The 22,280-nt window shown below is 43.6% G+C and overlaps 1 protein-coding gene across 1 annotated transcript; it reads right to left on the minus strand.

The window, feature by feature from the left end:
- Positions 1-19,271: 19,271 nt before the first annotated feature.
- Positions 19,272-21,837, minus strand: LOC125540676 (acetylserotonin O-methyltransferase 1-like). Its single transcript, XM_048704265.2, has 2 exons — positions 21,020-21,837; positions 19,272-19,779 (listed from the first exon to the last, which is right to left on the minus strand). The coding sequence occupies exons 1-2, from the start codon at positions 21,809-21,811 to the stop codon at positions 19,477-19,479; spliced, it is 1,095 nt and encodes a 364-aa protein (XP_048560222.1). The 5' UTR covers positions 21,812-21,837; the 3' UTR covers positions 19,272-19,476.
- Between the last annotated feature and the right edge of the window lie 443 nt (positions 21,838-22,280).

Raw genomic sequence — 22,280 nt, forward strand, 5'->3', positions numbered from 1 at the left:
GAGATGTCTATGATGAGTGAACTCAAATTCTTTCTCGGGTTGCAAATCAAGCAAACTAAGGAAGGTACATTTGTCTCTCAAACAAAGTACACCAAGGACTTATTCAAGAAGTTCAATATGCAAGAATGCAAAGGTATGTCTACACCCATGCCTACTAGTGGACATAATGATTTGACCAAAGATGGTGAACCTGTTGATCAAAAGGGTTATCGCTCTATGATTGGTTCATTGTTATACCTATGTGCTTCACGTCCCGATATTATGCTAAGTGTGTGCATGTGTGCACGATATCAAGCTGCTCCTAAAGATTGTCATCTTAAGGCTATGAAAAGGATAGTGAGATATTTAATCCATACACCAAATTTGGCATTTGGTATCCTAAGAGGTCTTCTTTTGATCTTGTTGGCTATTCCGACTCAGATTATGCCGGAGACAAGGTTGATAGAAAGTCCACTTCGGGTACTTGTCAATTTCTTGGTAGATCTCTTGTGTCTTGGTCTTCCAAGAAACAAAACTCGGTATCCTTATCCACCGCCGAAGCGGAATACATTGCCGCTGGTTCATGTTGTGCTCAATTACTTTGGATGACCCAAACTCTTAAAGATTATGGGATTTATGTGAAACATGTTCCACTGCTTTGTGACAATGAAAGTGCTATCAAAATTGGTCATAATCCTGTACAACATTCTCGAACTAAGCATATTGAAGTTCGTCATCATTTCATTCGAGATCATGTTGCTAAGGGTGACATCAATCTTAAGCATGTTCGCACCGATAAGCAATTAGCGGATATATTCACTAAACCGCTTGATGAGAAAGTGTTTTGCAGGTTGAGAGGAGAATTGAACATCATTGATGCTTCGAACTTGGAGTAGAAACTCCATTGGATACATGCAAGACATGAGCTTATAACTAATCCATGATATATCTCTTATGATAACTATCTTATGTCTTGGATATATTTGCACCTTGCATGTTGTCTAACCCATGTAGGTGCTTGGTTGAATCTAATTCCATGAGATTGCGACTCACTCACATCTTGAGAAATCTCTACAAGACCAAGACTCTACACAATAGTGGTTGAAGACAAGGAAGCACAAAACCATTCAAACATATCCTTTGACAAATTCTATGTTAAGCTTCATGATTGTCATTTTTGGATACACAAGTGCTCTTCCTTGCAAGAACTAACCCATGTAGGTAGATGAACTCAAACTCCAAGTGGTGCTCCCAACTCTTGATGAACTACATCAACCCTGAGCACCCACACAAGTTCAACTACATGAGCAAGAACCACATCACCACCCAAGGTATGTCATTCCATCTTAGAGAAGCTTTACTCCAAGACATGAGTCAAAGCAACTCAACAAGATGTGAATACATCAAGATGCTTAAACGAAAAATGGTAACCCCATTTTGAGCTTAAACGATGAGTATGACCTATGATCAAGTGTCCTCACTTGACTCCTATGTCAATATACTCTAACATAGGTGACTATGTCACCGCCCAATTCTAGATGAAGTTCTCTTGTGTCCTTTTCTGAGTTATTGCATTTGTTCCTTGCATATTTGTTTCCTTCTCTCTCACACACACAAAAAAAACTTCATCTAGAAACTTTCACTCGTTTCCTTTTTGTTCTTGTTCTGCATATTTCTGCATCAAATTCCTTGCAGATCCTTCAGCTAATTCTTTGCAAATCTTTGTGAGATCTTACTTGACTAATGAGCTGATGTGACAAGTGTTTTTCTCTGTGTAAACTCGGTTTCACCGACTTGCAAATTTTGGTCAAACCGAATCTTTTTGGTACCACCGAAATATGCCACTCGGTGCCACCGACTTTGCAATCAGAAAACCACTTTGCCACTTGTTCTACATTTCTTCTGATCCAGCTCCACTCAATGAATCTTGTCCTCCACAAGCATCACAATTTTATCCTCTGCTTTGTGCTGAATCTCAAGGACCAAACCTATTCGACGGATTCCAGAAAAAACCTTCTTGGAAATTGATGTCAAAGGGGGAGAGAGAGTTCACATCAAAGCTTGTAGGAGAGAGAGATCACATCAAGGGAGAGAAACAGTCTCAAGGACCAAACCTACAAGAGAGAAAGTATTAAGGGGGAGAGAGAGACCTCAAGGGGGAGAGAAATACTCAAGGATCCCAGATGCTTGATGTTCAAGAGGAGAGATGCCACATGTCCTTCTGGGGGAAAGACATGTTCATATGAACTCATTTGAATTAAGTTCTATTCAGCTCTGATTTTATTCTTGGGGACATGTTGAATCCAATGTGGTACCTTGTACTCACTCTCTGCATGTCATCCCAGTCTTGGCATTCTTGTGGTTTCCTTTGTTTGCTCTGGCTAGTGGACGTACCTGTGTTATCTAACCTTGTTTGTGCAGGTTCATTCCATCCTAAGCAACTCGAGACCACAAGGTAAGTATATGCATCAAAATCATGAGTATGAGGAGTTCTTGCTTATGTACATACTGTTTGCAAGGACTCATGAGCATGAAGGTATTTTTCCTTAATAATCTTTTGCTCTGATGCATATGGCCAAGATACATGTAACACATTGCCTACTCTGTCATGATTATGCTCTCACATGCCTCTATATTTCATATTTACATGAGTGCATACATGTAGGGGGAGCCTATGCTTGCTACATGTTCTTCCAAAGCTTTACTTGCTGTTCTGTATATCTTTATCTAAAGCTTTAATGTATGTTGCCATCAATTACCAAAAAGGGGGAGATTGAAAGCGCAAGTGCTCCCTAGGTGGTTTTGATAATTGATGACAACATATCTCTTGTTGGACTAACACTTCTATCTAGCATGTTTCAGATAAGTTCAACAATGGAGTGGCATGGACTAAAGGTTGTGGGAACTCCTTCAAGATGCTAAGGATAAGGGATTGGCTAAAGCTTCAAGCTCAAGACTCTTCACTTTTACATTTTAGTGATCCAAGATCACATTGAGTCCATAGGAAAAGCCAATACTACCAAGGAGGGATGAGGTGTTGCTTAATGAGCCTCTTGCTTCATGTGCTTAATGATATGCTCCAAAACCCTCAACTACTTTTCCATATCCACATATGACCTAAACCCTAAGCCAAACTCGGTCCTACCGATTCTTCCTATCCGGCGCCACCGAGTTTCACTTGTCATAAGCCACTGCCAAACCCTAATCAGCTCGGTATCACCGATGGGATCTCGGTCTCACCGAGATGGGCTTGCAAACTCTCTGTTACCCATTGCAATATTCTCGGTCCCACCGAGATATGCAATCGGTCCCACCGAGTTTGCTTGACCAAATCTCAGTTTCACTTATTACCCAAATCGGTCCCACCGAGTTTGAGTAATCGGTTAAACCGAGTTTTGGATTTACCCTAACCCTAGCACATCGGTCCCACCAAGTTGATCCAGTCGGTCCCACCGAAATCACTAACGGTCACTAGGTTTATATTTTCGGTCCGATCGAGTTTATGATTCGGTCCCACCGAGATTGGAAAATTGTGTAATGGTTGGATTTTGTGTGGAGGCTATATATACCCCTCCACCTCTTTCTCATTTAGTGAGAGAGCCATAAGAACACACACATCATTCCAACTCATATGTTCTGAGAGAGAACCACCTACTCATGTGTTGAGACCAAGACATTCCACTCCTACCATATGAATCTTGATCTCTAGCCTTCCCAAGTTGCTTTCCACTCAAATCTTCTTTCCACCAAATCCAAATCCTATGAGAGAGAGTTGAGTGTTGGGGAGACTATCATTTGAAGCACAAGAGCAAGGAGTTCATTACCTACACACCATTTGTTACTTCTTGGAGAGTGGTGTCTCCTAGATTGGCTAGGTGTCACTTGGGAGCCTCCGACAAGATTGTGGAGTTGAACCAAGGAGTTTGTAAGGGCAAGGAGATCGCCTACTTCGTGAAGATCTACCGCTAGTGAGGCAAGTCCTTTGTGGGCGATGGCCATGGTGGGATAGACAAGGTTGCTTCTTCGTGGACCCTTTGTGGGTGGTTGCTTCTTCGTGGACCCTTCGTGGGTGGAGCCCTGTGTGGACTCGCGCAACCGTTGCCCTTGGGTGGAGCCCTGTGTGGACTCACGCAACCGTTACCCTTCGTGGGTTGAAGTCTCCATCAACGTGGATGTAGGATAGCACCACCTATCCGAACCACGGGAAAAACATCCGTGTCTCCAAATTGCGTTTGATCTCTCCAAACCCTTCCCTTTACATTCTTGCAAGTTGCATGCTTTACATTCCGCTGCTCATATACTCTTTGCATGCTTGCTTGATATGTATTGTGTGTGTTGAAATTGTGCCTAAACCCCACTTAAACCGAAAAAGTTTAAAAATTGCAACTTTAGCACTAAGTGTCTAATCACCCCCTCTAGACACATCTACTTCTAGATCCTACAGCAGGAATGACGGCCCCAGGTCTATTATGTCATCCACAATATGGACACACAGAAGCACCATCACGTCAAAGAACGCGGGCGGGAAGTACATCTCAAGCTCATTCAGTATCACAACGATCTCTTCCTGTAGCCTTCGGAGCTGCTTCACACTGATCGACTTTCGAGAGATGACGTCGAAAAAGTTGCAGATACCAATAAGCGTGTCACAGACGTGCTTGTCCATTATCCCTCTAAGGGCAACAGGTAATATCTGCGTCATCATCACATGACAGTCATGAGACTTCATCCCGCTGAACCTTTTCTTGTCTGTGTCTAGATATCTACTTATCTTGCCACAGTAACTGGACCTAACTTTGACTCTGGTAAGGCACTTAAAGAATTGATTGATCTCAGCCTGACTTAAGGTGAAGCAAGAAGGGGGCCAATAATCCTCATTCTTTATTTTCTTGCCCTTCTTCTCCCGTGCCTCTGTCTCCGTCTATGTCTCGTCTGACATTTTACGTGGCGGCATGTGCAGATCTTCCCTGATTTCCAAATCTTGCAAGTCTTTTCTTGCCTTCGGCCCATCCTTGGTCTTATCCGGCATGTTCATCAGTGTTGCGAGCAAGCTCTCAAGGACATTCTTACAGATATGCATTTGATCAAGGCAATGAGGTGTATCGAGTTTGTGCCAGTACTCCAAGTCCCAGAACACAGACCTCGTCTTCCATACCTTCAGCAGTGGCTCCGGCGCCTTTCTCATCGTCTTTCCCGGCGCGGGGCACTCCTTCCAGTTTTTCAACAGCTCATCGATTTCGGCACCGCTCCGCTTACGTGGAGGTCCTCGATGCTCAGCGTGACCATTGAATAGATCTCCACGGTTTCTCCATGGGTCGTCCTATTCGAGCCATCTTCGATGCCCCATGTACACGATTTTCCCAGACCCGCGATCTTTCCTTGACGTTAGCTGCTGAGACGTCGTATCATCCATGCACCGCGTGCATCCGCAATATCCATGGCACACCTGGCCTGCCACATATCCGTAACCAAGATAGTCGTGCACTGTCGTGATCAGCGCGGCCCTCATGTTGAAATACTCGCCTTTGCTGGCGTCCCATGTCTTGGCCGGTGTTTTCCATAACGTGTCTAACTCCTCCTGAAGTAGCCCCAGATACAAATTAATATTATTTCCTAGTTGTTTCGGCCCTTGAATAAGCATGTTCATGTGAATGTACTTCGATTTCATGCACAACCAGGGGGGAGGTTGTACATCCATACAAACATGGGCCATGTGCTATGGTTGGTGCTCTGGTTGCCAAACGGATTCATGCCATCGGTACACACGCCGAGCACGATGTTCCTTGCATCACATTCAAAATACCGATAGAAGCTGTTCAACGCTCTCCACTGGCTTCCATCCTTGACGTGTCTCAGCTTCGGATCATCTCCATCGTCGGGCTTCTTCCTCTCCGCATGCCAGCGCATTAGCTTTGCTTCCTTGGGATCTACAAAATACCTCTGGAGACGGGGAGTGATCGGTAAGTACCATACCACTTTCTGGGGACATTTCTTCCCGGCCTTCTTGTATCGAGAAGCATTGCACACCGGACAACTTGTTTTTTCCACGTGCTCCTTCCGATAAATTATGCAATCGTTGATGCATGCATGGTATCTAACGTGTGGCAGATCAAGAGGGCACACGATCTTCTTGGCCTCATCAACACTACTAGGACATAGATTACCCTCAGGAAGAACATCCTTTAGGTACTTGAGATGCTCATCGAGGCTAGTGTCGGTCCATTTGTTTTTAGCCTTCGTCTTCAGCACTTGGAGCGTGAAACTCAAGCGGGTCACCTCAGGATTGCAACCATCATACAATGGAGTGGTCGAGTCTACCACCAGTTGCTCCAGCTTAGCCTCCTCTCTAGAAGCAGCTCTCTCAGTACTCGTCTCCTTGCGAAGCAATGCTTGAACATGAGGGTCCCGCACGATTGAACTTAGTACCGACGAACTCTGCTGCGTGGAGTCCATGTCGTTCTCTCCGCCGCCATGTCCGGCCCCTTCTCCGCCGCCATGTCCGGCCTCTTCCCCGCCGCCATTATCGATCATCTCTTCGTCTTGCCCCGTGTCATCATTTCCTGCCCCATCGGCATCCTCAACATCGTCATCCTCATATTCAGTTATCCACCGAGTATAGCCATCCATGAAACCAGTCATGAGCAGGTGCGCTTCGACACGACCATCGACATGGGGGTCAAGCCAAACTATTCCTTTGCATTTTCGACACGGACATAAAACCTATGTCAGGTTATTTTCCTTCATGTCCTGCACCACCGACCGCAACCACCTGTCCACCATCGTTCCACTGACCGTCTTGAACTCTGCACGGTAATAATAAACAAATTGATTATAAAAATGCGTGCATTCATCAAAGTCATACAAAAATTCAGCATGACCTTCCTTAAAAGCAGGACATGTATAGATCTAGAGTTTGCCCGGAATTCGCCGAAACGGAAATAAATCAACATTTCGGCAAAACATAGGCAACTCAAATGCACAATTTGGCGTCAACTCATGCCACACACACAATTTCCATAAAAATATCACACACACATCCATAAACATATTTCCATTTTGGAAAAGCATGAAATATTAATCACACCTCTATCTCGAGATCGAGCACACGGTGGAGATGATGATGTAGGGAGGTCAAAAGTGCACAAAGCTCTTCTTGACAAAGAAAGATCTAGTTAGGGGGCAAATAGGTCACTTAACTAAATGCTACATCTACCTAGGTAGCTAATTTGGGAGGAGACAACTTCAACTGGTGGAGGGGGGAGGAAAAAGAGAAAGGAGATGAATTAATGGAGGTGGTGTAGTTATAGCTAGGAGTAATGAAGAGAAAGGTAGGTAGAAGAGGGAGAGTAATGGGGGGAGAAGTATTGAGGAAGAAGAAGAGTGAGAGAGGGAGGATGTGGGAGGGTAGGGGAAAGGGAGGAGAGGAGATGGGGAGGGGGAGGTGGAAAAGGTGGTGGGTCCTGCGTCTTAGCAGTAGCGCGGGAGAGAAAGCGCGCTGCTGCTAAGAGCGTAGCAACAGCGCGCTTTCCTGTCACGCGGTACTGCTAAACGGGCCAACCCTGTGCACATTTTCAAAATTAGCAGCAGCGAGGTGACAAAAAAGCGCGCTGCTACTATGGCATTAGCAGCAGCGCGCTCCCTGGCACCGCGCTACTGGTAAACTTACGTCGTTGTGTACTATCGGTGGATTTTTGTAGCAGCGCGGTTTAAGCGTCACGCGCTACTGCTAAGTTTGCACCAGTAGCGAGCTTTCCGTAGCCGCGCTGCTACTAATTAGCAGCAGCGCCTGTTTTTATGCCGCGCTGCTGCTAAGATTCTGTGTATAAGGTTTTCCCTAGTAGTGCACGGTCGGACCTAAGCCTCTTGATTCTTCGATCAAGTCGGTTTTCCACTTCGGCTTTATAGATCTTAAAAAAGTTCAAAGCCTCATCCTTAGATTTCAGAAGATACACACGGCAATATCTAGTGGAGTCGTCAATTAACGTCATGAAATATTTCTTTCCACCTTTTGTCAAAACGCCATTCATTTCACAAAGATCTGGATGTATGAGCTCTAGTTGTGCAAGATTTCTCGTTTCCGCGGTCGTGTGTGACTTACGAGGTTGCTTAGCTTGCACACACACCTGACACTTGGATCCCTTGACAGGGTGAAATTAGGGATTAAGTTCAACTTTGCTAGTCACGACATGCAACCAAAATTAACATGACAAAGACGTGAATGCCACACATTTGATTCACTATTGTTGCAAATATGATTAACAACTTTATTACAAACGTCTGATAAGGATAAACAAAACAGGCCTCCTGACTCATAGCCTTTACCAACAAAGGTTCCATACTTGGATATTACAAATTTATTCGACTCAAAGAAAAGCTTGTAGCCATCTCTACACAGAAGAGATCCGCTAACAAGATTTTTATTGACGGAGGGGACATAATGCACGTTCTTCAGCCGCACGATCTTCCCCGAAGTAAACTTCAGATTGACTGTGCCAACACCATGAACAGAAGCACTTGAACTGTTGCCCATCGGCACGGTTGAAGTCCCCATGGTCTGATAAGACGAAAACATGGAAATATCACCGCATACATGCACATTAGCACCCGTGTCAATCAACCAATCAGGAGAATGACATACTGAAAGAATAGTGGTAAATATACCATACCCAGAATCCTTCATATCAATGTCTCCAATGACAACATTAGTGGTCTTGCCGCCTTTCCCAGGATGACGCTTGTCATAGCGATTAGGACAACTAGGAGCCCAATGATCAGGATCCCCACACACATGACAGACACCTTTCTTCTTGTCATTCTTATTCTTGAAGTTCTTGTGCTGGACAGCCTTGTTCTTCCCATCAAACTTTGCTTTACCATCAAACTTGCCCTTGTTCTTGAACTTGTGAGGCTGGAAGTTCTGCTTCTGTACCACATTGGCACTAGGTCCTCCATCAATACCTCGAGCATGTGTGTCCTTTGCTCTCGCCTTTTCTTCCGCATCAAGAGTGCCAATGAGATCTGGAACGGAAAACTCCTACCTCTTATGCTTTAGTAAGGTAGCAAAGTTCCTCCACGAAGGAGGAAGCTTAGTGATGATACCTCCGGCAACAAACTTGTCCGGTAGCATACAATTGAAGTGCTCAAGTTCTCTAACAAATGACTGTATCTCATGAGCTTGATCAACCACGGAGCGCTCTTCAGTCATCCTGTAATCATAGAATTGCTCCATGATGTACAGCTCAGTGCCTGCATCCGAGACCCCAAACTTGGCCTCGAGTGCATCCCACATATCTTTTCCATTATCAATTGACGCATAAGCATCAACTATGTTCTCACCAAGAACACTCAAGAGAGCAGCCTTAAACAGAGTATCCATTTTCTGAAACGCTTGTTCCTGTTGGGCATCAAGCTCCCCTTCAGGCTTGCCAAGCGTGGCGTTATAGCAACTCATGGTTTGAAACCACAAGACTGCTCTCACGCGCCACCTCTTATAGTGGATACCCTCAAACATAGGAGGTCTCAAGGAAGCAGCAAAATAACTTGGGGTAAATTGCCTATGATAAGGTTTTTGGATTGTTGGAAATATGAGCAATTTACCGAATGATTTTATTAACAGAAATACTAGATAAAGCATGACCAGTATAGTAGTGATAAAACAAGCCATGCGATTTGACAAACAGAAATACTTGGTCGCAACTGCATGTCTTATAATGTGGTTGCAACACGACTTCCATAATATTTGGAGCATGAGGATCTGTTAAAAATCACATTTGATGGTTTGGTCATACTCCAATTAGTGTGTTGTATTTCAAAATATATGAGTCCATAAGAATAAATATTATGATTATTTTACGGTCCATTTGAAGATCTATTAGGAAGTACTTCGTCCTGCTTTGTCTTAAGTCAAAGTTTTCGAAGTTTGATCAAGTTAGTAGATAATAAGGTCGCCATCCATAATATTGAATGAACATATAACAGAAAGATATTTTTTGATAGATCTATTAATATTTTACATGTTGATTTTGTTTTCCAATATAAACTTGGTTGAACTCAGAATTCTTGGACACAACTTGTAGGAGATATATTCTGCAGTGGAGGTTGCACAATACAAAGTACTTCCACTCCATATTATCTTCACTGTTAGGCATCTCCAAGATCATTTCGCAAAATTCCCACAAATGTCTGGCTCAACGCATTCAGAACTTCTTTTTACCATCCAACGAGTTGCCGCATACGTCCACAAACGCGTCCGCGTGTCCGAATTTCCACAAACCGAGTGCAAATTTGGGGGAAGTTTGCGGGAATCCGGACCTCCGCCACGTAGAACTCCGACTCCCTCGGCCACCCAAAACCACTCCTTGAGCCCGCACATTTCCATGCCCACACTGTAATTTTGCCAAAGCCGGCAATTGCTGTGGCCCTGCACCTACATTCCCGCCCTTTTCACCGTCCTTCAGCACATGCATGGATCTATTCGTGATGTTTCCAGAGCCGGAGGTGGAGGGTCCAAAGGTGCTCACTGTCTAGAAGATCGACTTGGTGACTCACAACACGCATCGCCGAGTCTAATGAAGCAAGGAGAATGTGACTTTGGCGGTAGTCCACTCGCCAGCTCCTAAGAAGGGTGGTAGGCCGGAATAGGGGCAAGGGTTGCTTCCGATGTCGCCAATGCACACGCCGCCCTGGTCGGCAAAGATGCAACCACCGTACTAATACGCTGCCACACAGCTCGGTCATCAGCAGCCATCCTCGGATACTTTTGGCATGACCGTGCGATGGGTTGTCGATCAAACGCACCTCCCCACTTCACCGAGTCACTGTCACCGCACCATGTTAGGAGATTATATTTGTAAGAGATAATTATTGTATATATGTAGCCGGTAGTGTCGGATAGATATATGAGAACTTGTTGTTCGACCAATCTCTCGAAGAAGGAGAGGTGGTCGATACCACTTCTCTCTGTATGCATATATGTTCATGACGATCTTTTGTTTCCTTCGTTTGCTTACTAGCTAGCTAGCGTGTCTAGTCCTCTCTATACGTATGTATAGTACGTAGCGTCGACCAAGCACGGACATAAGAGAGGACACTTCTCTCTATTAATTATAGCTAGCTAACACAATATATGAAACACCTAAATTAACCCCCCAAAACCCCCAACCCCTCCCCCTTTAAAAAAACAAAAAAACCCAGCCACAGAAATGCTGATGCGTGGATGCCTATTGGTCCCGGTTGGTGCCACCAACCGGGACCAAAGGCTCTCCTGCCTGGGCTCCGCGCACAGGCCACGTGGAGGCCCATCTGTCCCGGTTTTGGATTGAACCGGGACTAAAGGGATAGGGCATTAGTACCGACCCTTTAGTCCCGATTCAGGAACCGGGACAAAAGGCCCTTACGAACCGGGACAATAGGCCCTTTTTCTACTAGTGAAGCTTCTTCTTCAATATTTTCAGTAGCTTCTCAAATCCTTTGTCAGGCACAGCATTCTCTGCCTTCCACTGCAGCAATTCCAGTATGGTACCGAGCTTTGTGTTGCCATCTTCGCAATTGGGGTACAACCTTTTTTGTGATCCTCTAACATGCGATCAAACTTCAGCTTCTCCTTTTGACTTTCGCACTATGTCCTTGCATCGACAATGACCCGATGGAGATCATCGTCATCGGGCACATCGTCTGGTTCCTCTTGATCTTCATCATCTTCCCCCGTTGCAGCATCACGGTATTCAGGGGGCACATAGTTGTCATCGTCCTCTTCTTCTTCACTGTCTTCCATCATAACCCCTATTTCTCTGTGCTTCGTCCAAACATTATAGTGTGGCATGAAACCCTTATAAAGCAGGTGGGTGTGAAGGATTTTCCGGTCAGAGTAAGACTTCGTATTCCCACATATAGGGCATGGACAACACAATAAACCATTCTGCTTGTTTGCCTCAGCCACTTCGAGAAAATTATGCAAGCCCTTAATGTACTCGGAGGTGTGTCTGTCACCGTACATCCATTGCCGGTTCATCTGCGTGCATTATATATAATTATGTGTGTCAAAAGTAAGAAAATTAGACAAATCTATCTAAAGTAAGAATTGTTTTTCTATCAGAAAGAAGATAAGAACAAGTGGCTCACCACGGTGGTGTCGGCGACGAGATCAGCGCGGGCGATCGACAGCAGTGAAGACGGGGATGGGACGTGACGGACCGCTAAACCTATGCAAATCTCGGGGAAAATGGAGCTTGGAGGTCAAGCTTCGAGAGGAGAAAGTTAATTAGCGTATCTCGGGCATTTCATCGAACACCTCATGTGCATAGGAGGTGATCTAGAGCACCCAAATGCCCTCCGCTCGCCGGCCAAAAAAATAGAGCAATGTGGACTGCTCTACTCGCCAGCGAGGGGGTATATATAGGCAACTCATTTGTCCCGGTTCATGGCTGGAACCGGGACTAAAGGCCGCCCTTCTGTCCCGGTTCTAGGCATGAACCGTGCCTAGAACCGGAACAAATGGGTCCATATAAACCAGGACAAATGCCTCCCGAGACCCGGCCGGGCCCCTGGGCGCACGAACCGGGATGTATCACTAGTGCAGAACCGGGCAATAGCACCGGTTCGTAAGGCCCTTTAGTGCCGGTTCGGTAACCGGCACTAAATTGTAGGCACTAAAGCCCCCCCCTTTAGTATCGGTTCAGCACGAACCGGTGCTAAAGGGCAACCACGTGGCACGAGCCAGCTCCGTGGGCGCGTAGGACATTAGTACCGGTTGGTAACACCAACCGGTACTAAATGTTTTGGTGTGTTTTGGTTTTATTTTTTATTTTTAATTTAATTTTGTGTTTTCAATTTAATTTAGTGATTGTTTTACATTATAATGAGTTGTTAAATCATTAGGTGATTAGTTTGACTGGATGCGTGTGGATCCTAGCTAAGTCATCAAGTATATGTCATAGCCATATTATATATACTTGATCACCTACTTAAGTGATCGAGGTAATATGGATATGGCATATACTTGATCACTTAGCTAGAATCCATCCAGTTGAAACTAATATGCAATTTCTTTCATAAATGATATAATAACTCATCATCATCATATTAATTAATATAAAAACTCTTGCATCATATATATCATCACCAACGGTTTTCATAGCAAAGATATCATGGAGTTCAACATGGTAATGATATTATAAGCGTTCATAACACCACAAAAGCAAATCACTCTTTGAGATTAAGTTCAGGACGAAGAACACGGACATGAGAGGACAAGTACTAAGAGCATGAACTAGCTAATTAATCACTCCTGCTGCTCTCTCTCAGGTAAAATAGCATAGAACATGTATAGCTTTGCTGATTCATCATATTGGAGCATGCAGATGAACCTGTCTCCTAATCGTGGGTTGCACTTCTGATTGCTGCCCCCTAGTACTTCTCTGTGATCGTTCACAATTTTGCTCCAGTCTTTTACTATTAAGCATTCCTCGCTATTAGAAATCCTGAATGCACTAAAGTGCATTGTAGGATATCTTGGCCGTAAGCTAACAATATTCATGGTACCTTTAGTCTCGATCCAATCAGGCACAACATTCATCGGGAGTCCCTGTTGAAGAACATCGTATAGTAACATACTTAGCAATGAAGTTTAGCTTAAAAAATAATGTATGCAAAAGATGCACTGAGGAGAAATAGTAGAAATCTTACCATCTTTCCTAAATATATGTGACCGTAGTTCAGTACGAACACTATTGGTCGCATGTTTTGAGCACTAACATTTCTGAGTGCAGGAAAGAAATTTGTCTTGACAGCATCAAGATCCTCAAGCCATGAAACATAATGACTTGTCTCCTCGCAGTTTAGTTCAGCCCCGGGACAGTGGACGGTCCTGTCTACCAAGCGTCGGACATGTTTGCTTGATTGGAAGTAAGCTGTCAATATAAATTGAGATCTATTAATTATTCAACTGGTTCAAATAATCTCATATCGAAGACATAAATATGGTTGAGAAACTCACATAATGGTAGAACTGGAGGCGTCTGCACATCGACCCAGATGTCTCTATTACCTTCAATATCATCTTCCGGACGAATATCAAAGGTGATAACCATATCAGGCTCAAATGCATAAGCCTTGCATAGTGCTTGCCAAGTTTTGCATTCAAAATAAGTGTATGTGTCTGCATTGTATAATTTGACGTTGAAGGTATAACCATGCTCGGTTTTCAAGTAAACTCTTTTTACCTCCATAGTTTCGTTAGGACTGAAACCTATCTTATCCAAGACAAAAATTCTTGCATGCCAGGGGATACGCTAGTAGAATAGTGAAAAATTAAAATTAAAAGGTGAAGCAAATGAAGCATAAGTCATGCTTAATTACGAAAAAAGACTTGTCGTTTTGACTTACTGTATCCACTTCGAAGTTCTCATCCAGCTTGATGCTGAAGCGTCTATCATCAACTAGAAAATTTCTGCCGCACAGGCCGTGCTGGTCTTCGCAGTATTCGCACATAATGAAATCGTGTTCGTCGTCAGACGACATTCCTATGTTCATAGGTGAAACATTAAACACTTATTAGTTCTATTAATTCAACTAATTCTGTTAATTCAACTAGTTCAACTAATTAATTAAACTAATTCAACTAAGCACTTACAAAGAATATACCTAATTAATTGAACTAATTCAACTAACTAGTTCAACTAATTAATTCAACTAAACTAGTTCTATTAATTTTCTTACTAAAAAAGGTAGCTAGTTCTATATAATAAAATGTTAATTAGATAATGAAATCTCATATAACTAAATTAAATATATATCTAACATATAATTTATATCTAATATCTAACATATATGTTCATATATAGGTGAAACATTAAACACTTACTAGTTCTATTAATTGAACTAAGCATTTACTAAAAATAAACTAGTTCTATTAATTTTTTACTAAAATAAAGTAGGTAGTTCTATATAGTAATATTTTGATTAGATCATCAAATCTCATATACCTAAATTTTCTTACTAAAAATAAACTTGTTCTATTAATTTTCATACTAAAAATAAACTAGTTATATTAATTCAACTAGTTCAAATCTCATATATATACCTAATTAATATCTAGCTATACTAATTCAACTAATTCAATTTGTTTTAACTCATGTAAAATATATTTGACATTAATATTTAACATCTTTTCCATATAATTCATCTAACATTAACATTTAACATTATTATCTACGAAATTTATCTAACATTAATCTAAACAACAGAAAATAGAAAATAAGTAAAAACAATGTGTGTGTGTGGTGTGTGGTGTATGTGTGTCTGTGTGTCTCTGTGTGTGTATGTGTGTGTGTACAAGTGGGGGGCGGCGGCGTACGGGCGGCAGCGGGCGACGACGGGGACGGGCGCGGCAGGGGCGAGAGGCGGCGGCGCGACGGGCGCGGCACGCGGGGGCGACGGTGACGACGGGTGGCGGGGGCGACGGCGGTGACGGCGATGATGGGTGGCGGGGGCGACGGCAGTGACAGTGACGACGGGTGGCGTGGGCGACGGCTGTGACGGCGACGACGGGCGGCGGGGGCGGCGAGGGTGGTGCGCGATCGGCGACGGGCGCGGCGAAGAAGTTGGATCGAGAAGAAGTACTGGTGGTCGATGAAATATATATAGGAGGGGTCTTTAGTACCGGTTGGAGCCACCAACCGGTACTAAAGGCCAATTTTCGCCAGGCCAAGGGGCGGGAAACGACCCCTTTAGTACCGGTTCGTGCCACGAACCGGTACTAAAGACCCCCCCCCCTTTAGTACCGGTTGGAGTTACCAACCGGTACTAATGGTTGTGCGTTGCCACCGGCGGTGCACAAATGTTTAGTCCCACCTCGCCGAGCGAAGGGCAGCCGCACTGGTTTATAAACTCAGCCGCGGCTGCTCCTTCGAGCTTCTCTATATAGCAGGCTTCTGGGCCTAACTAGGGCGCGCTGCCCTGTGAGTCTGATGGACCTTCTGGGCTTGCATTTGCACACCCTAGGTCTGGCAGGCCCATTGGGCAGCGCGCCAACAAATTTTTTATATAGTTTTATCTTTTCTGCATTATTTATTTTCTTCTATTTATTTTTGAGTAATTTTTATGTGGTTTTTTTCTTTTCTGCATTATTTATTTTCTTCTATTTATTTTTGAGTAATTTTTTGTATAGTTTTTTTCTTTTCTGCATTATTTATTTTCTTCTATTTTCAGTTTGTACACGAAGTGCGTCCAGTTTTTGCCGTGACCCTCTCTACTCTTTCGCACATGCTATGCGGGTGAAATGATGATACCATGCCAAGTTTCAACATTTTCAGAATTCATTTTGTAGTGATTTTCAATTTCACGGTCATTTAGCTCTCTAAACAATTAGGTAAATGACCGAAAAATAAAAAATGATGTCAGAACATGTTGAAATTGATGACATCGCTTTGAATGCTGCATACTGAACACAAAAGAAGTCCGGAGTTCAAATAAGTTTAAAAAACATTGAAGTGCCCATGTAACAGATGAGTTCTCGTCCGAAACCCTGATACTCCGAAAGAGTTTGTCCAGTTTGTACACGAAGTACGTCCAATTTTTGCCGTGACCCTCTCTACTCTTTCGCACATGCTATGCGGGTGAAATAATGATACCATGCCAAGTTTCAACATTTTCAGAATTCATTTTGTAGTGATTTTCAATTTCACGGTCATTTAGCTCTCTAAACAATTAGGTAAATGACCGAAAAACAACAAATGATGTCAGAACATGTTGGAAATTGATGACGTCGCTTTGAATGCTGCATACTGAACACAAAAGAAGTGTGGAGTTCAAATAAGTTTAAAAAACATTGAAGTGCCCGTGTAACAGATGAGTTCTCGTCCGAAATCCTGATACTCCGAAAGAGTTTGTCCAGTCTGTACACGAAGTAAGTCCAGTTTTTGCCGGGACCGTCTCTATTCTTTCGCACATGCTATGCGGGTGAAATGATGATACCATGCCAAGTTTCAACATTTTCAGAATTCATTTTGTAGTGATTTTCAATTTCACGGTCATTTAGCTCTCTAAACAATTAGGTAAATGACCGAAAAACAACAAATGATGTCAGAAAATGTTGGAAATTGATGACGTCGCTTTGAATGCTGCATACTGAACACAAAAGAAGTGCGGAGTTTAAATAAGTTTAAAAAACATTGAAGTGTCCATGTAACAGATGAGTTCTCGTCCGAAACCCTGATACTCCGAAAGAGTTTGTCCAGTCTGTACACGAAGTACGTCCAATTTTTGCTGTGACCCTCTCTACTCTTTCGCACATGCTATGCGGGTGAAATGATGATACCAATGCCAAGTTTCAACATTTTCAGAATTCATTTTGTAGTGATTTTCAATTTCACGGTCATTTAGCTCTCTAAACAATTAGGTAAATGACCGAAAAACAACAAATGATGTTAGAACATGTTGGAAATTGATGACGTCGCTTTGAATGCTGCATACTGAACACAAAAGAAGTCTGGAGTTCAAATAAGTTTAAAAAAATAAAAAAGAGGTGCAATGCTGGTTAATTTGCTTCAAGCCATTCGGAATAGTGTAGGCTGCACTGCACATAGCTCAGTGCAATCTATGCTATTCCGCAAGGCTTGAAGCTAATCAACATGCAGGTGAGCATTGCAACTCTTCGTCATTTTCTGTGCACTCACGGCTTATAAACCGCTCATACTGCCTCTCGCTTGGCAAGGTGGGACTAAAAATCAGCTTACTAAGAAACTCTAGTACCGGTTCAGAGCATGAACCGGTACTAAAGGTCTTCGTGGGGGACCCAGCCTGACCATAGCTTGACACAGCCTCATTAGTACCGGTTCGTGGCATGAACCGATACTAAAGGTTGCCCACGAACCGGTACTAATGATGTCCGCCCGCCTAGCCGTTGGAACCGGCACTAATGGTCGCATTAGTGCCGGCTCAAATTCAAACCGGCACTAATGTGCTTCACATTTGACCCTTTTTCTACTAGTGTATGCCCCCCATGGGTCCCGGTTCTTGACTAAACCGGGACTAATGGGCTTGGCAGACTCCAACCAAAGCCCTGTTTTCTACTAGTGCATCTGGTGCTGCAAGTTTTCAAGTTGGAGGAAATAAAAGAGCAAAGAAAGTCCCAGCAAAACTACTGGACTAGTGTACTTGTACTCATGTTTGTGGTTATGTCAGAATTCATGTTTGTGGTTGCTTGTAGTATTTCTCACTTACTTTGTCAGACTTCGAAAATTCCCTTGTGGTTTGCTTGTAAAACTAATCAGTACTATGTTTGTGGTTGTCAGATTATGTTTGTCATGCAATCTGTTCAGTTCAGTACTTTGTCCAATCATCTATTAACAAGTGAACAATCTGCAATGCATTTAGTTTACACAATTGTCTAAAATCATGTGAACAATCTGCTATGAATCCCATTCAGTTTATAAAATGGTCTGGAACTGAGACCATCTAGTTAGCATACAATTTGTTGTTACCAAACTGGACAAACATGTTACTGAAATGCTCCGAGCAAACCCAATTTTTCATAAATAACATAGGTCAGATTACATGCAGGTCAAAACCAGGCCACGTGGACGGTTTTAGTCAAAACCGGGTCCACGTCATACCAAAACCACTTTAAGCATCGTGAGGGACGAAAAGTATCCGGTTTAAATAGTTGAGGAATTGAGTTTTAGTGGTTTCAGAGTTGAGGGACGATTTCTATACCATCGCCAGAGTTCAAGGACAAAAAATATACTTATCCCTTTAACTAATAAAAACACTACTTTATCTGCACATCTCAAAGCGCCTGCAGATGGACATGATACAAGGGGCGCGCGCCATCCGGAGCAAAAAGTGTGCTTCATGTACCAAGCCTCCTTTAATAGTAGATATATATATGTGCAATTTTTGACCATGTAACACCTGGTCACTACTTGCGGTAATCAAATTTTTTGCCGAGTGTATAGTACAAACCCTTACAGTTGGGGACCCAACTCGTTATTTGCCTATACACCTAGGAGCGACCAAGACAAACTTACAACCTCTATATTCACTCGTCAATGACACTCAACGAAGCTATCACTGGTGGGTTGCCAAGCAGGCCTTCCGTGGCGTCCGGTCAGAGACTACCTTTTATGCAGTAGTGGTGTAAATATGTTTGTCCAATCAATCATATGATTCTCCAAAGTACTCCAAGGAAATAAAAGGAGTGGCTATTTCAACCACAAGTATATTCATATGAACAAGATAGAATCACAACAACAACAACGGTTTTTAAAATATCATGAAAATATTGTAGCCTTGCCTGGAGTAATAAGACCCAATCATCGGTCTCACCATGATATATAGTTTCATAAAATACAGTTACAATTTCTAGAGACGATTACACTTAATGGAAGATTTGAAAGACAACACAGATAGAGTTCATGCACACATACATATGAATGTGTCGGCCTTCAGGTGTGTGTGCGACTTATTGTGCCAATTAATATGGTATAGTTCACCGAGCTTTCATGGGTAGATCTCAATTACTGAGTAGGGACCCAATACTGGCAGAATTTTGTAATCATCACTGAATCCAGCATCAGAAAATATCCTCTTCCACTCAATTTCATCTCGTTCCACCCCAGTGATGTACATCGTGAACAAGTTCTGTATTGCTTCCATCTCGCTGATTTTCTTGTCGCCATTTGCAGATCCTCTTACCATATCTATAATTATCACTTTTCCTCCAGCATTTCTAGCAGGGATTGCTTCCTTGCAACGTTGAAGTATTTTGACACAATCGTCGTGACCCCAGTCATGCAAAATGTTCTAGGAGATATAGACAGATAGTTTAGAAGAAGAAAACAATTAAGTGCAAGAAGAAAATGAAACATTAATTGCATGACTGGGGTCATGACGATTTTAGTGTTATTGACATGAAAAATGTGATCATCTGACACGGGTAATTATGAAGTTATAAGAGTAACCCTCTAAATTATATTTAAAGTATTTTTTGTGTTGTAGCCCCTTAATTTATTCTATCGAAGCTTCAAACCAGTTATATACAGTAACGCTAAATTAAGCGTGAGTGTAGAATAGCTTAATCTACACCCTAGTAAAGGTATACATAACGCTAAACTAAGCGTGAGTGTAGAATAACTTATTCTACACCCCTAGTAATGCAATATACAAAATATAGTAACGCATCATACAAAATATAGTAATTTTTAAAGTGTAGTAAATTACTAACTTGAATAGTAAAAAGAGTATTTCAGAATTACTAAATTTTGTATAGTGTTTTACTACATTTTGTATATACCGTTACTAGATTTTGTATATATATTTGTTTGTCTTCACCGTTATTTTCTCCCTTGGTCGATCCATTAGGTCATTACCGTTTTCTGGTACTGCATACCACTTGTCCAGTTTTCTCAGAATGCTCATTTCATATCTTTTTTCCACAGACTAAAACAATGCCCGCGCGTTGCAACGGGATATAAATATTCTAGTACGTTAGCTTGTGATTTACCTGTCAATAATAATGTAATTGTGTAAATAAATGTTCATCAAATTTCGACCATGATTATCTTATATTTTGATTAGAAGTTTGGTAAATAAATAAAGTGGAAAGTAAATAAATTAGGGTGATTGATTATCATATACATGAAAGGTTGGACGAAGGGGTGATGGGAAAAAAGGTGAAATGGGATGCTTAGGTTCTTTTTAAGCAGTAGAGATAAAATTTGAAGTGTGATTATCCAAAAAAATTCATCTTCTACTGCTAATTTGTGGCAACAAAGGAGTTTTCAGTGCTGTATAAGGAATTCCTGTCATTAAATATGGGTATATGTGTCCTTTCTTATAGCTAGTGGGCCCTGGATATCTAAGAAGTACTGTGAACGGAGGGACTAATACCATTTTAGTTTATTTCTTTTTTGGACACTATCACAACCGAAATAAATGTTGCGATGTTGGACACCTGTTTTCGACCAGTTTTGAGTGAGCAATAAGCGTGCAATTAATCACGTTGACACACTGATGAAGCCGCACGGTTGATATGGATGGGTACCTTCAGTAAGACAGCATCGGCAGATGGAATGGATTCAAACATATCACCCGCGACGAAACTCAGGTTGTCATCACCAGCGGCCTGCCCGACAACATGAGGAAGGTCCATGACGGTGCACTTGATGCGTGGGAACGCCTTGGCGATCACCTGTGTGCCGGCGCCATTGCCACCGCCGACGTCGATGAGCGATCTGAGACCGCGGAAGATGCGGCCCTTGTCGACAATAATGACCTCGAGGAAGACCTGGCTATCCGCGGCCATGGAGTCGTTGAGGACGTTGTTGAAGCCGGCGTCCTTGCTCACCATCTCCCACTGGGAGCAGCCATGCGCCAGCTCGAAGAGGGAGCCGGCTCCAGCGGCGGCGGGCTCGGTCTTCAACCATTCGGGCATGCTGAAGAAGGAGGAGACGACCAGAGGGTTGACGCAGAAGGGCACCATGGGGGACAGGCTGTGCCAGCCGACGAGGAAGCGGCAGGCCGTGGTTAGCCCGTACACGACGGTGACGGTGTCACCATCCCCGGGGGTGGCGGTGGCGGTGAAGATGCCTGAGGTGGTAAGCAGTTCCATCACGCGCTGGAGGTCGGCGACCTTGCACGGATGTACCTTGGCATCGGTCGCGATGTCGGCGAGGGTGGCGGCGCCGTTGCGGCGATGGATGGCGTCAGGGATGCCTAGATCGACGGCACACCGGAGCGACATGGATTTGACGTAACCGAGCACCTGGTTTTGGAGCTCGGCAAGAGCTCCGAGCAACTCTTGCGGGCTCACTTCGGTCAAGAGCTTAAGCGTCATGTTGCCTAGGGCTTAAGCAACTTCACTGCGAATGAAAGCTTGGGTGTAATCCTAAAGCACTGTACCAACGGCTTTTATACACGGCCAACTGATTAGAGCATCTCCAGCCGCGTCCCCAACACACCCCCGGCGATATTTTAGCGCTGGCGGGTGTGAATTGGTCCAGTCGCGTCTCCAGGAGCTCGTTTTTCGCCGGATTGAGCCGAAATTGGGGCCGGCGGACCCAGGCAGAACCCGGCGCGCTGGGGCGCCTGGGAGCGTCGGGGCAAACGATTTTGTCGCGAACTAACCACGGGCCCGCTGCGTCAGCGACACTCGCCTCGTCGTCCTCAGAACGCCTCAGTTTCCCGCGGGGAATCAATGCCAAGGCTGCTGACGGTCAGCCTTCCATTGATTCCTCATGAGCGGCGCTTCCTCACGGGCGGCGCGGCGACGCCCTCCTCCTGCCACCCGTACAGATGGTGCCCGG

The sequence above is a fragment of the Triticum urartu genome, chromosome 2A (genome assembly GCF_056163025.1).
Source record: "Triticum urartu cultivar PI428250 chromosome 2A, HENAU_Tu73, whole genome shotgun sequence".
NCBI classification, from domain to species: domain Eukaryota; kingdom Viridiplantae; phylum Streptophyta; class Magnoliopsida; order Poales; family Poaceae; genus Triticum; species Triticum urartu.

Bases quoted from the DNA above. Each gene is read 5' to 3' on its own strand.
- LOC125540676 (XM_048704265.2), bottom strand. From the start codon at position 21,811: ATGACGCTTAAGCTCTTGACCGAAGTGAGCCCGCAAGAGTTGCTCGGA. The intron at 19,780-21,019 runs GTACCCATCCAT...TATATCTCCTAG, and splicing joins CCGATGCTGTCTTACTGAAG to AACATTTTGCATGACTGGGG.